A 15,930-nucleotide genomic window follows, 5' to 3' on the forward strand; every position below is an offset into this window, starting at 1 on the left:
GTCTAAATTCTGATGCAGGAATTTGGCTTAGAAAAATCTAAATCCTGACTAACATTATTCTCTAAATTAAGCCATAGGGAGTTGACAAGACAACAACCTAACACTTTTTACCTTCAAAAGGTTAATATACTAAGAACAAGGAAAACCAGATCAGCTTTTAATAGATGCCAGTAAGTCTAACAAGCTTTGCCTTGTGAGCTGTACAGACGTACAGACAAGACTGCAAAAAAAGTAATTCTAGCTTGAGGAAAGGTAACATTGATCTAACCCAAGTAAAGTCAGGGTGCGACAAATGTAATAAAGAAACTGGTAGCTGATTTGGTAAGTGCTTTTAATGGTGAGAAGCTTCCTATCAGAACTATAGAAAAGATCTTAGCTTTACAAAAAGAAAATGGTATTTTACAGACCAGAAACAGAGAAGTTAAGCAGCAGTTTATTGCAGTTGACCAGGTATGTAAATAAATTTTTCTGACAATTATGAGCTGGGCACAACTTTATTTTTTTTTTACAGTGGATAGTGTCTTCCTGCTTGTAAACTCTAGAAAAGTATTTCCTCTCCAAACAAAAGTATAAACAGCCTTTTGCAGAGGTTCATGAACAGCGTCGGTTGCCTTCTATCTCTTCTTTCTAATAGTTGCAGGGCATTTCTGCTGTCACATACAGGTAAGGGACTTTTCTATTACATTTCAGACACATAGGCTCCTAACTGAAGCCCTGTTATTGAATAAATAAGTGTATTTACTTTTTTTGCCAGAAAATGCATCAGTGCTTTTAATTTTGATTTGCAGTTCTTCCAATAAAAAGATGAGTATGTAAAATATGTTCTGGTAGAATGAAAACTGAACAGAGTCTGTGTGTGTGTATATAGATATAATAGGAGCATATAAAAAAAAAAAAATCTTGCCGGAGTTACTCTTTCTGATAGCTCTTCTGATTTACAAACTTAGTTTAATTAACAGACAGTGCTCATCACAACCCTAATAAAGGCATACCTTGATGCTCTGGTTTGTGTAAGCCCAGGTGATAAAACAAGTAGCCTAAATTGGAATTCCCTACACCCAAAACACACCCTCCCCTTCTCACTTTTCCAGATAAGTTATAGTTGGCTTTCAGAAGTTTTAACTACAAAGAACAGAATAGAAGATTATCTGTAGTTTGTTTTAGAAGCATTTTCAATTACTTGTTTCAGCATCCATGCCCTAGGAAGACAGGTGGTTTGTTCTGTGTTCTTCAATTAGTGTGTGAAGTCAGATGATTCTTGCACAGTCCTCGCACAGGCTGAGCAAGCAAGTTACTCTCCCTGATTTCTGAAAGAAAGCCTTGCAGCACGAGAACACTCTCAGCTACATGCCCAGCAGGGCTGAAGCACTCGTGCTTACAGTGACCTAAAGAACAGGATAAGCATGCAGTCAGTCAGACCAGGTTTCAGAATCTCCCAACAGTTTCTGGTTCAGTGACTTTCAGAGAGAATAGGGCGATGTTTTTCCTTTCAGGAATTTTTCAGTCACTTTTTAAATCCCTGTAGTTTTATACACAGCATCCTGCAGCAAGTTCTCCAGTTAGCTGGGTAGACACCATGATTTGTTTCCAAGCTGCTACTTACCACTTCCATGATTCCCTTGAGTTCTTGTATCAAAAAAAGAATGCAGAGGAATACCCTCTCCATGGCACTCACTTTACAGATCCCTATCTTGGCTCCTGTCAGGTTGACTTTTTTTTCCAGGTGAAGAACTGTATTTTGTTTATTTTTTTCTAGTACAGAGCCTACATGTAGCCCTGTGAGGTGAAAGACAATAGAGAGCTAGGGAAACAATCTAGTTTAATGTTCCTGCAGCAGGGGCAACTTCACATACTGTGAGGCAAATGGCATTAAAAAACCCCAGCTGTCCTTAACTATACAGGAATTGCTGAGTGGCTTCAGAGGAAACAATTTAGCATATTTACACTGAATTAAAGACTAGAAAGAAAAGGTTTGCAGCACAGTCAGCACCTGTGAGATTCAAGAGCAAGGACCAAAGCGCAGTTAAAACCGGGCTACTTAAAAGCAATATAGCTTTATTTCGTTTTAAGAAGAAAAACCTTTCTTGCTAAAAGTGGGGATATTCTAAAGTGTACCTGTGGACATCCAGAGCATACTCTATTTCTACCCTTGTTCCAAAACAGAATCTCCCTTGTGTACATCCCATTAATTGTAAGGGGAAAAGTTCTTTTAAAAAGACACTAATTTATTTGAATTTTCTGCATTCTCAACAGCTGATATGACAAGATCTCAGTTAAAAGTTAAACAATTCTCTTTATCCAATTAATGTATTCTAGAAAGATTAACTGCGTGCAATTTATTACTTTATATACTGTAACTTATTTAAATGGTTGTAGTTCAGTTTTGCTTTAAGGTTCACTACTATTAACCATCTTAAGCAGGGCTACTGCTTTATAAAAGGTAATTTCTTTGATATACTTTGAATGCTTTAACTTGGAATATTCAGAATTGCTAGGTTTTTTGACCAATTTTTGCTGGTTTTACAGATTTGACTTGTATGGAGAACCACCAGTAGTTAAAAAATGAAGCACGCACATGAGAGTTTTAGATAACTCATGAAAAATACTTTTAAAAGTAGAGCAACATATTCCAAGTTGCACAAGACCAGCTGTTACCCCATTTTTAATATACTAGAGTTACTTGGCTTTCTGCCGGAGACAGATGTAACATGTATTTTCATAATTTTTTTCCACATCTGTGTACCATGGAGGAGATCCCTGCTAACTGCGTGACGATGACTGCTGCTCACAGAGTAGTGGGCTGCATGAGAAAGCAGCAGTTGGGTCAGGGTCTGTGGGGAACACCACCCCAGCCCAGCCCTCTCCCTATTAGTGGGGTGATCCTGCTCCATGTGGTGCCCCCAGACAGAGAATGAACACGAGGTTTGCGCCCCACATCTGTGACCTTGAGGTGCTGGTGGGAAAGCAGGGAGAGAAGACTTGGCAAGAATGGATTTCTTACCGTGCCTACTATCACAGGTACTCCTGCGCTCCCATCGCTCCCCGTGGTGCGTGCAGTCCTCCTCCTGCCCTACTGGCACGTATTTAGCTCTTAAAACAGTCACCATTCAAACTATTTTGCCAGGCTGCCAGCATTTTTCCTAAGAAATTAAAGTGAGAAAACAGAAGCTGCCTTTTTCAACAATGTGCAACAGGAAAAAAGAAGTTGAAGGAATGTCTCTGGCTCCAGGGCTGTGGAATTTTTTTTCAAAAAAGCCGCAAACCTGCTACAAACAGTTGTTAGAGCTGCTCTTCCAGAGTGAAAAATAAACAAGCCTGCCTACAACAATTTCATAATGAAATTGGGAAGCAGCTCCAAAGCAATAATCATTTCAAGCTCCCACTATGACAATCATGCAAGTAGAAAGGGTTTCCCTTGCCCCCCACCTTGTAAAAATAAATTGAAACAGCACTAAGGCTTTGTACTACTTTTGCTTATCATAACAGGTGTAACTTTTTTCTTTCATGAGTTGCTTTTTGCTTATGGAAATAAGCAGCTTCTGCCAATGTTCTTTCTGCACAGCTCCCTGCCACCCAGATCGCAGTCTGACTTCCACCATCCTGGTCATCTCCTGGGGTGTTCGTTTGGAGTCAATTATTGGTGTTCCTGTCACTGCATTAATTTGCCCACCGAGTTTAGTGCCAGCATCTACCACTGTGGACAGGGAGACTCCCATGGCAGCTGGTAGGATACCACCCCAGGGGAGTGGGGTGGTGTAGTTAAATGTATTCACAACATTTCTCTCAGTGTTTGCAGTACAACACGCACAGACAGGTATCAAAATCCCTGGGTGATGTGCGTGCTGTACTGTAAACATTGAGCAAAGTGTTGTGAATACATTTCCTCAGTTCTGTTCTGATTTCTCATTTTGACCATATTATTTTCCATTAGCTTAAGTATGACGAATATTTATAGTTTTTGCTTCTAAAACTAACTGAAAAACGCAATTTTTAGTTACAATCACAATTACCTTCTGGAGATGGATTTGTATTCAGCTTCTCCTCTGTAAAATGTAATTTCAAGACAGCAGCATAAAAATAATTCCTGTTCATGCCTCTCCCCACAGAACCCTGCCAGTGTTAACCTCCCTTAATGCAAGCAGCTCCTCCCCACAGTGAGGATGGAAGCACAGCAACTTCATCCTGTACTCTGAACATCCTTTCTGGTATTTGATGCAGTTGAATACTTTTTACCCAGTGTGAGATACATTTAGCTGAGAAATTTTATATATATACATCAGCATATTTGTATAGTCTATGATCTAGTATTGCCTATTAAGTTTAGCCTACTTCCTCCTCCTATGTATTATCACCATCATTGTGCACCTTGCTGTCAATGCTTCTTAGTGAGTTTCTCAAACTACTTTTTTGTAGACTGCAAGTTATCTTTCAGGGGGGTGAGTGGTTCTTCATTTCCACTCATGAGTAAATTATGAATACATCATTATACAAGCTATATGCTCAGATAGCTTTTGGCTTAGATGTACAAGGAACCCTGGTAAAAAACCTGCATAGGTGAAATTGTATTACAGGAACAAGTGTCTGCCTACAGCCTCCAGAGGTTTTCTGCACATACCAAGTCTGAACGTAGCTTACATTATTAACACTCTAGCGTAAGACTTAACATTTCTCTAGGCTTTTGAATTTATGCAAGGCAAAAATTACATTAAAACTTAACAACAGCCAGAGACAGGGTTTTTTCCCACCAATATTTACAATGCCCTTTAAAGACAAAACACACTCCTCCAGCTTGTGGAAAATACTAAACATCCTCATTCCTTTCTCTCTTCCACAATTCAAACTGTCACTGTTTTGCAGCATTTGCTTCCTTGCTTGTCAAAAGCGTTAACAAGTTAGCAGAGTCATGTAGTTGCTCTATTAGAGAGAGACAGAAAACCAAATTATTTTGCAGTAGTATTATTACTACAGTAGGATTAACACAACAAAGAAACAGCGAAAAATATAAAATGAGTCTGGGAAAAGTCACAGGATTATACCAATGCATTTAAAGTAGTATGTTTGTTGTTTTGTTTTTTTTTTGTTTTTTTTTTTTTTTTAACATTTGTGTGAATTATGTACATGTCCATCTGATGCAGTTACTTACTTTATCACATACATGTGACCTGAGTGACTCCATCTTCCTGGTCAAATTGTCCATCATCCAGTTCCCTTAATACTCCATCACTGCTACTGAATCCTGGAAAGCCTCCATACTGGGAAGATCCCTCCTTGATCCAACATTGTTTAGATGGAGATAGGTGAAACTCATCAGGTGGTTGTCCAATTTCTACAGGGCGAGAAGTAGCTGTGTCTAATCCAACACTTCTGCTAGAGACTTTGCCTTTTTCCTCCCCAATAACTTGTCTTAAGGATTTCCTCTGAAATACAAGAGAATGTTTAAATGTTAGCTTATTTGGGGGGGAGTCGGGGGGGAAGTCAAACACTTTGCAATGAGTCATACATGACTTTAATGCTGGCTGCATTTTAACCTAAGGCAGCATTTCACACTCTAGTTTAAACTATGAACTCCTCTGGAGAAAAACCTCTGACAGATACAGTTTTGTTCTCTATAAATAAATTTTAAGACAGACAAAGAAGATTCAGGACATAGTCAAGATTCAAGAAAGCACAATGAATGCTAAGAAAAGGTACTCCAACAATGCTTGATTCTTATATAGTACTTGGCAGATCCGGAATGATTTACAGATCTTAACCCATGCTAAAAATCAGCTGTTTGAAGGAAGCACATTCTGTGCCTAACGTACATGTCTAACGTACCCCGACTCTGATGCTTTCTGCCATATGGCACGTGTGTGCTGCCCTTTCTTGTGCTCTGCAGGGATGAACGCTCGAGGGTGGCACAGCTCCTACCATCGGCTTCCTCTCAGGTGCAGAGGTCCCTCCTGCCCAGAGGGATGGCAGGGCCAGGCGGTGGTGGGCATGCAGCTGACAGCTCCACCATCTCCAGCTGCTACTGCAGCCAGACATTCATTCTCCTTTGTTCACATATCTCCATGCCACCACGTACAATGTCTGGCTAGTGCCCTCATCTGTAAGCTGTTCTGAAAGTCAGTAGATGTTGATCATTTCCCCAAACACAGTTCTGTCTAGAAGCTTCAACAAGAGTGCAATATTTGATAAAGATGTGAATTAATCTGCATCGATGTTGAGCTCTTTAAGAGTGTGATCTGACCACTTCATAGGACTGAAGATTTCCCACTGATCCATCTCATGGCGAGACTGCTACGCTTTCCCGTCTTTCCAGTTCTGCCATTAAAGACCTTCAGAGGCCTCCTCAGATAATGGCAAGTTTCTTGAGAATTGCATTCAATCCACATGGTGCATCTGCACAGATAGAAGTCAGTGGCTGTCCTGTACAGCAATTCCTGAGGGGGTCTAAAGAGACCTTGCACATGAAGAACTCAGTATAAATACAGTCTGACATTAGTACTGGGATCTCCTGACATGCTTCTTGTTGCAAGTGATGGCTGCCAATTTCAGAAAGAAAAATCAGCAGATTGTGATTTATGCAAACAATAGACCTATCAGACTATGCTAAGGGTCCTCTGAGGCATTACAAATAAATAGAAGCTTTATTTCATTTTACCATCAGGAGCTACCCAAGGTACTCAAGATCTGTGATGATGCAGCACCTCCAGAGGCAATGTCAGGGCCTTGAGTCACAGCAGAGGAGCATAGTTGGGAAGGCAGAAGTGCACCGGCTGTCTGCCTGGAGTCTTGCTGTCAGCAGAAGCACTGCTAAACTGGGAGATGCTTTGCCAGGGGACACAGCCCTGTCCACAGAAGGAGGACAACTAGCTAAGAAGGAATCCAGCCTCAGCACAGAGCTGTGTTTCGGTGGGTAAAAGATGCAAGCACTCTTGCAGGGGCATTTGCACAAATGCAAACACTTTAAAAACAAAAACACCCCGCGCAACTGTTTTTGCCATGCTCTTACAAGTTCTGTGCCCCCCTTCTATACATTGCTAATTTTTTTCCTCAAACCCTTCTGAAACAGTAAAAACAATGGCCCTTGTGGCTAAAGGAAATGTATTTAGGGAAGCTGTTACAGAAGACATTGGGAAATTAGACTAAGGGGAAATAGTGTTGCCTCAGGAGAAACAGAAGGAAATAAGCTTTGCCTGGATGCCATGGTAAGACGATGGAGAAGTCTGCTTAAGGGAAATAAAGGAAAAAAAGAGACAAGAAAAAAACAGAAAACCTTCAAGCAGTGTGTGGTTCAATCTCGGATCTCCTCCTCTGCACTATTTTCTCAGAAGAGCAAATGGTATGTGATAAACAAAGAGCCCACTGAAACAGTATAGCCCTTCTAATCCAACAGGCCTTTGAACCATTCCATAAATCACAAGCCAGCTCATAATGCTCTATCCCACGAATATACAAGAAGGCTGTATAGAGAGATGAGCTGTGAGGACATAAAATATACCCTCCTCAGAAAAGAGAGCCTGTGGGAATAAAAGACCAGGTAAAAGGGGTTTTCCTGTCAATTCTTACTGAAGCAAAACTTCCTGTAGAAATGGCAATGCTAACTTTGACCCAACAATTTAAAAAAAAAATATAAATAAAATCCTGAGTACACAAAGCAACCTGTACCCATGTTGCCATTCTCCAGAATGCAAGTCACAGAGGTCCAACAGCTGGACCTGCCTGTGGGGCAAAGCTCCTGCCATGGCCAGACCCTGCTGCACTGTGGAGAGCTGGAAAGTGATGTGATGAAGGCTTGGGGGGCTTGACAGTGAACTGTTTGAGAAGGCCTGCATGAGACTGCTTTCTTATTTCAGTAATGAAAGAACCTTGCAGCTTTTGTATTTTGACTCTCTCATAGGTAGCATTCTTATTGAGGTATCTGAATTGCAAACATGCTAAGGATATGCTTAAATAAACATAAATGGTGATGCAATTTTTTTTCTTCTTGAACTTAAAACGTTTTAGCTATCTTAAGTACTTCTGTGTTTGAAAAACATCTTAAGTTGTGGACATGACAATTTTTTTAACAACTTTAATGTAATTTGAATATCAAGGAAAAAATACACAGTACAAATGAAAATGAAAATGTCATGCCCAACAACATAGAATCACAGGAATGAAATGTTTTTACTAAAATGTTTGCAAGGGTTTGCTGAAGTTGTACAGCTGTGTCATCAATGTCCAGGGCACATTTTAAATAAACATATTTAAGTTTCTAGAGCAAAAGTTAATGCTTTCAGATTTCAGTAGCTTGTTTTGCACCTGAAATCTAGCTACTCAATGCAAAGCTAGCATGACATTCTATACCAGTTAGGAATTACTAACAAATCTATGAATTTAAATTGTAATGAAGGTAGCATATTGTTTGCCAATTCAGACATTTTGGTAGAAAAGCAATGAAAGAAAAAGATTAGAATTTAGGGGAAAAACCACCTAATTGGAAAAACAGAAGGAAAATGTTACACCGCTAAATGTTTCAGCTTCAGCCTGAACTACCTATTTAGCCCATGCTAAAATGACCTCAGCATACTGAAATTTCCTGGTGAAGAAGGAAAACATTCACTGCTACTTAAAGAGCACATTTAGATATTAAGTTTGCTCAGATTTTAAACACAGTAATCCTGTTGTAAATGGCTACAAATCAGCTATTTCTTGTTTACTTCCAGTATGTTAAAGCTTAAGTCAAAAGGTTTCCCACTACAACAAAGTAAAACACTAACTACAAAACACACCATGTTATTTGTATAAACAAAAGCTGCTGATCACCTCGCAAGTGGGTGAAAGAATTTAAACTGTGAGCATAATGCTTCCTATTTTTAATTTAAACCACGTCTCAAAGATTCATCAATTCCTCAGACTGAATGTTTTTACAGAACTGGTTTGTATTACATCTCTTGGCAGAATCCAGTCTTAACCATTCTAACTTTTCCCATGTAGTTATGCTGCCTTTTAAGAGACGCTTATAGTTGGAAATAATGTGCCTTACCAAGGAAAGAGTATTCGTATCAGGAGTCCATGCCCTTATTATACAGACTATAGGCAGGGAAGCATCAGGAAAAGTATGACTTTCTTTGATAATGACTGACATAATGAGGTTTCATATATTTACAATACTGATACCAAAATACATACTTTCAGAAATGTATTAGGAAAGAATGTAAAGACTACAAAGGCAGGCAGGAGAGCAGGGGTCAGAAGCTCTGAAAGCTAAAAGCTGAAGATGCTTGGTACACAGGGGGAAATTAAAGGAAAAAATTTTATGAGGAACTGGCAGAATTTAGAAGAGGGTATTAATGGAAGAGGAGGTTAAGACACTGGCAAGGGAGACTACACAGAACACTGAAGAGAAAAAAGTGGAAGCTCAAATTTTGTAAACGAGGAAATAAATTATAGATAGTGTACAAGAACTAGCTGGGAATTGAGATGGCAGTAGAGACGAAAAATAAAACAGGACTTTCATTGTGCATGTTGAATGCAGTTCTTCCAGGCATGGAAGTAGTAATTATCAGGGGACACAGTGAGAAGGAAGTTAGGCTGGAGATAAGCAAAAGCCTGGAGAAGAACAAAAAAAAGGGAGCGTGTATTTTAGAAACACTAAACAGAGGAAAATACAGGTGATGGTAACAGACTGGATAGAAGGTAAAAAGGACGGAGAAAGATCAAACATGAATGCAAGAAATTTAGAGACTCATGGAACCATTTCTACAGATGGAGAAAGAAGAAGTATTATTGCCTTATAATAGTATATAATACCACGAATGACAAAGTTTGTAAAGTTACTACTCTGGTGTTGGACATGAGTGAGAATATCCATAGTTTTCACAGCTACTTAAGACTATCACAGGAAAGCCATGTTGATTAGAGAAAGGTTGCATGGCCATTAAAAAACAGAAATAACAAAAATTAAAATCTACCACAGGATGTTGACAGACTTGGTAAAGAAGAGCCTACCAGTAGTTCATCCTTCTCTGGCCACAGTAGGATTTACTATAGAGCTATACAGGTGCAATAACTGTTGTGACCTTGACTCCAAGAAGAATGTGGTAACAACTGCCAGTTACTTAATCCTCAAAGCGCTTGTATACAACCACTATTATGGGAGCCTCACTGGAAAGGGACAAGGAGTTGTTGAGGTCCAGCTGCAGGAATTTTAAACCCTCTATTTCTGTCACACGTATTCATGCAGCAACCGCTAACACCCCTTCACCCTCTTAACCTCCAGACTACAGTATCCTTTGCACAGCTTGACACTTGCATTCTTCTACAATTGTCAAAGTAGACGTTTTGGAGGTAAAAAGAAAATGTTTTCTTTTTCATGTGCAACACATCCAGGATTTGAATCGGAACATTTAAGACTTCCTGAAGACTTCTAAAGAAATACTTGTAACATAGCCAACCTCATCCACCTGAGACACAGTAATTTCTCAGCACAAACCAGGTTTTTAGCATGTTTATGCTTTTCTCTGTGGCTTAAGAGGTGTACAGCTGAGAAAAAAAATCAGTTCAGCTGCAAAAGCCCTCCACAAAGTTGAACCTGTTTCAAGTGACACCCTCTTCTGCCACTTTTTTCCCCTTAATTTTTAAGTCTAGTTTGTTTCTGCACCTAACCATTATGTGAAGTACTGATTTGTTTATATTAATACCATAAACATGTTACTCACCTCTGGTGTCTGGACAGCAGAATTCCACATAACAGGTCTCTGAAGAAAAATTACTTGCTTTGTGGCCAGATTTCCTTCACTAAAAGTTAAAGAAAATTGTTTCAATATTTTAAAGGCAATAAGTAACTGTAAGATGTTCATACCTTTCAGAGTCCACTGTAAGTTGTGTGTATGTAAATCCATGAGTAGGAAGATGATAGACTACCAAGCATTAACTGGTTTATTAATTCCTGAACAGTTCTGTAATCACATTTTAAAAAAACCAAAACATAGAAGCATTGAGCTGGGTTAAGGTACACGAAAATATGTATAGAAAAAAAATTTTGTATTGCTATAATTAGAGTTATTTAACATGTCTGCTCTTGAAAGTTTAAGTACCAGAGCTTGTACTTTTAATCAAAGTCTGCACCTTTATGACTGAAGTAAACCCCAAAGAGTCTTTCTTTCACCTAACCTTCACTCTCAAATATACAGCAACATACTACTACCTATTAACGGCAGAACAAGTAGGCCCAATCTCAATAGATCCACAGCTTCAACAAATATCTCATTAATTTGTGATATAAAACTTGGGAAGTAACATTCTTTACTGTAACTAAAAGGTGTTCTCTGGTTGTAACATGACATCTAACTGACACAGTGGGATAAGCTTGCTGTCTCACCACCCATGGATAAAAGGACTCAGCTCAGTTTTTATAAGCTCTGCATCCATAATAAGGTAAATGACACTGGCCATTTTGTACATGGGAGGCACACACAGAGGAAGGACAAGAGAATATAGTAGTAAGAGAAATAAAAGAGAAAGAAAAAAATTGAAGGAGGAACTTCAGTTTTTAGTCCTGGAACTTTTAGAAATGTTGATGCTGTGGTAGATATAATTTAAAGAAGCACTGTGAACTGTTTTTCAAAAGGAAATACTTTCAGAACAATAAATGTGAAAAGGTGAAGTTGTTCCTCAAAACCAAGTCAGGTGTTACTGATAGGATGTTTCAGAAGTGTTACACTCTTTTAGTACCAGTGATACTGATGACTCTTGAAGTTTTTATGTATTTATTTTCATCACCTTTCCATCAGAAATACAGGTCAGCACACTGATTGCATATGTACTACAAAGCCCCACTCGGTGGCACTGAAAGAGTGCAAGAACTTCAAGACCAGAGCTCTAGGATGGGAGGGTTTAAGAAATTCCTGTGCTCTTCTAAATATCAGATACTACATTTTGATAAACTCTTCTTCTCCCCTCAACTCCTACTTCTGGGCAGTATTCAATGAGGTCTTTATGCATATAAAGGAAAGACACTGAAATACTTTGGCAGAAGAGTGACTACAGATTTAAGAATGCGCTAAAGAAAAGTGGCAAGATATAAACACAAAAGAGACATATAGTGAGTTCATTTGAGTAGCTATGATTCTATAAACCACAAAACAGTATTATTATGCATAACATTACAGAAAGAACTACTACAATAATGTACGCTTGTGCTTCAGCATAGGTATGTCATAATCTTAACAACCACACACATAAAGTTGAGATGAACTGACGATTCATGTTTCATGCCAGGGCTAGGACTGATAGAATTAATTTAAATTTAACATTAGGGACTTGCTCCAAGAAAAACCAGGGATTAAAACTTTCCTATGAGCTCAGGAAGAGCTTGTGAACAGCCTGCCCCAGTAGAGCTTCTGGAAGTGAGCTCTGAGAAAGTACACAAAACTGCATGATTCCCAGCATACTCCACTACATCTGATCAATAGCCAGTGATGATGGTTTCGTGCTGGTGTTTGGCCCCTCACAATCTTCCTTTCAGTCCAGATGAACTCAGGTCATAGCATATCTTTGCATGTCTTCCTTGGAGAAGAACAGAGAACTATCTTAAACTCCGGCTTGTGGGGGAAACAAGGAAGCAGGAGAACGAACTCATTAGTTTCCTTAAGTTAACAAGGTTTCCTGCTCTGAGAGTCCCTACCTCGCTATTTGCATTCATTAAAAGAAAATGTGTTACAATTTTATGTCATGACAAGGAAATCAGCAATCCTGCAACCTTATTCCACTTGGCTAGATACCTCTCCCTGCTTCAGTTATGTCTGTTTTGATAATGTCAACTGGGAAATCTCTCTTCTAAGCAAGAAGGCTGAGCACAGTCCCCAGCATGGGTAAGACCCTACGGCTTATTTTGTAACAGTGTCTGCATTCCTTCAGAGAAAAGAAAAAAACCCAAACATTAAGCTACAGCTTGTACAAATTCTACTAGAACAGAGAAAGAACACAATGGTGACTAGACAATAAGTAAATTAACAATTTTCTAAGTCTGACCTTATTAAAATGCTGCACACGACAAAGCGGCTATGAGCTTAATTCACAAAGAACTCAATGACAGTGGGATTTCCACAGAATTTAAATGAGAAAAAGTGCTTAGAGCAAGCCACTCCATAGCTTCCCTCACATTTCCCCCCCTTCCCTCTTTGCCTTGTAAGTCAGGGCATTTTGAAAACTTAGATGAAGTAGTTTGTCATGATAAATTCATAACTGCAAAGTCAGTTTTTTTGCACTAGATTTGCCTGCCTGCTTTCCAGCCCTTGTAGACAGTCTGCCTTGCCCATTTTCAGGGACTACAGTAATCAGTGAGGGGAAATAAAGGTCACTGCAGAGTAAGGCTGCGGAAGCCTTTTTTCCTGTCTCTTCTTTTAAGAGGGATGAAGAGCAACAGAGACTCTATTGTTAAAACCCCAGCAATTTGCTTGTCTGCTTATGCTGTATGGGCAATAAATTTGTCCTCTTACATGTATATAATAAGTCCCCCAAAACAATCATTAAGCTAGAAGCTAAGTAGTACTGCCAACAGCTCTGATTTTTACAGATCTATTTTTTTTTATGCAGGAGCATTTTATATACAAAGCACTTTTAAGGTTAGACAAAATTTTCTGTGAAATGAACAGAAGGAGCAAGATAATAAATGCTTTTAACTGATTCAGGTTTTCTTCCATTTCCCAAAATAAAGTTTTGCACTCCTTTGGAATCGCAGAACAGCTAGACTTTCAGTTACGAGACAGACACCAGGCTGGGATATTAAGTCTCCTGGCTTAGACGATCTGTTTAATGAAAAATTTAAAAAGCCTTAGAAATAATTCTAATTTTAGACCACACACATGTATGAAATTCTACAAACTCATGATAATATCATATTAGTAACTGCAGTCGCACCAAGTTACCAGCTAAGTATCTTCTAACATATTTTTTCCTACTCACCAAATTTAGCTCCTAAATGGACTATTAATTTTATCCCTGCTGTATAGCTTCTGAACTTGCCATAATTACTGTAAAATTCTTGTCTTGAAGACATTTACCTAGCAAGTAGGAGTTGTATATAATGCAGGAGGCTCTTTAGGTCACTAATATTATGGATCTGTCTTGTATTCTTTTTTTGGCCAAAATCAACCTTTATTCACTGCTGACAAAATTTAAATACCCAAGATATGGATGGATACAACAAAAATTGCATCATATGCACTTTCATTTTCACGCTCTTGTTTTCTCATATCCCTGGAAAAGAGAATCACTGACAGAAGAGGGGAACTTCTGTGGGTTTATAGTGTGCTGACCAAAAAATCCACCCCAAAACCCACAGTGCTTATTTTTCAAACAAAATTGCACAAAATAGCAACTCTGCATATTTCAAGAATATGATGTATACCATTGCTCTATTCATAACAGGAAAGATAACATTTCTCAAGGAAATGTTTCCTCCATCCAACATGATTTAGCCATTGAAGTAGGAGCTAAAGGACTAAATAGGCCTACAAGACCACTGCGCCTGCCTGCCAATGATCCATGACATTCAGCTATCGCGTGGCATCATGACACTCCACGCAACAGGACATTTTATTTTATGGAGAGGAACATCTGTAAAAAAAGAAAAACCTCAAAGAACAACAAAAAAACCCACATAGGAACAGACGTGACAGCCTGGTCTTTTTTAAGCTGTTTCAAATCCTAATCATGTAAAAACCAAAAAAAAGGAACACATCAGTGCATGACAATCCTGTCACGCCACAGAACCTCTGAGCCCATTGGTCACAACCTTTGTCTGCAGACAAGCAGTGGGCATAATGGCTAGGAACAGATCACAGAAGACCTCAGATGAGGGTAAGTTTTGCAATAAATTAGAAGAAGAGGAAGACAGAGAAGAGAATAAAATATTACGGTGAATGAAAATGGGGAGCAGGCTGCCCTGCTAACATTTTATTCTTAGATAGAATTTTCTTTAAATGCTTTGTACAAATTCTTTTTTAAAAATAAATATGAATACATGAATTAGCCAGATCATCCCCAAATGTTGCTCATTTTCTCAGTGTTTCTGAAGGCCGTTAATATTCAGGCTGGGTTTTGAGGTCAGAGTTCCAAGTCTGGGAAAAGACCAGCTGTTCAGCAGCATAAAGTGTCCTTCTTTATTGAGATATTTAACTTGCATTCCTAGGATAATCCACCACCACAGTAATGGCATCTTTCATATCGGACACGTAGTAACCATCCAGGAATTTCTTCTCCTCTTTAAAGACCAACATCAATGCCTAAAAATAGTATTTATCAATCGCTACTTAGCCTATCAGTACAGAAACACATTCTTTTTTTGACTCTTAAGAATTCTTAATTCCTAATTAGGAATTCTTGTTTACAGGCCTTTTTTTTTTTTTTTCTTTTTTTTTTAAGAAAATTGAATAGCTGTATATGAGAGAGAGATATTACAGGCACACAAAACATGATTCATCATATTTCTTCCAAAAATATCTCACAAGCCACACTAGGACAACAAGTATTAGACAATTCATGCAGACACCTACCTAACCATTTAGGCCAGAAAACAAATGCTTTTTATTAGTCTAAATTATTCTAGTGTAACAAAATTCATACAAAATGAATCCAGCTTCAGATTTGGCCAGGATACAACCCCCTTTTGCATGATCACAGCTATTAATGGGCTGGTTGTTTCACATCTGGGAGGCAATGCTGCTTCAGACATCTAGTGCAACTTAAATATCTGGCTGGTATATTACCTTCTTACTAATTCAAGGAACAGGTCCAGCCTAATGAATCTGTTAGCACTTCCTAGAACACTTTTTCTTATTTTTTTCGTATAGCATTTGCCTTCTTTTAAATGGCACTGCCTTTGCTCTGCAATCTACGAGGTACAAAATAGCATCATTTCTCCTGCTGCAAGCGCAGACGGATAGTCACTGAGTGGTT

General features: G+C 38.7%; 1 protein-coding gene across 8 annotated transcripts in view; it reads right to left on the reverse strand.

Annotated features, from left to right (window-relative positions):
• Positions 1-413: 413 nt before the first annotated feature.
• The window catches only part of RFTN2 (raftlin family member 2), a 37,072-nt gene continuing 21,555 nt past the window's right edge, over positions 414-15,930 (reverse strand). For 3 of the 8 annotated variants that reach the window (XM_049814203.1, XM_049814675.1, XM_049814762.1), the window contains exons 9-10: positions 10,689-10,767; positions 414-5,417 (exon numbers count right to left, since the gene is read on the reverse strand). In XM_049814203.1, coding sequence (XP_049670160.1) covers positions 5,148-5,417; positions 10,689-10,767 — 349 coding nt within the window. In that variant the 3' untranslated portion in view covers positions 414-5,147. The remainder of the gene's footprint in view (positions 5,418-10,688; positions 10,768-15,930) is intronic. The other 5 variants (XR_007507740.1, XM_049814454.1, XM_049814369.1 and 2 more) reach the window with 5 other exon arrangements.

This window comes from Accipiter gentilis, chromosome 1 (genome assembly GCF_929443795.1).
Source record: "Accipiter gentilis chromosome 1, bAccGen1.1, whole genome shotgun sequence".
NCBI lineage: Eukaryota > Metazoa > Chordata > Aves > Accipitriformes > Accipitridae > Astur > Astur gentilis.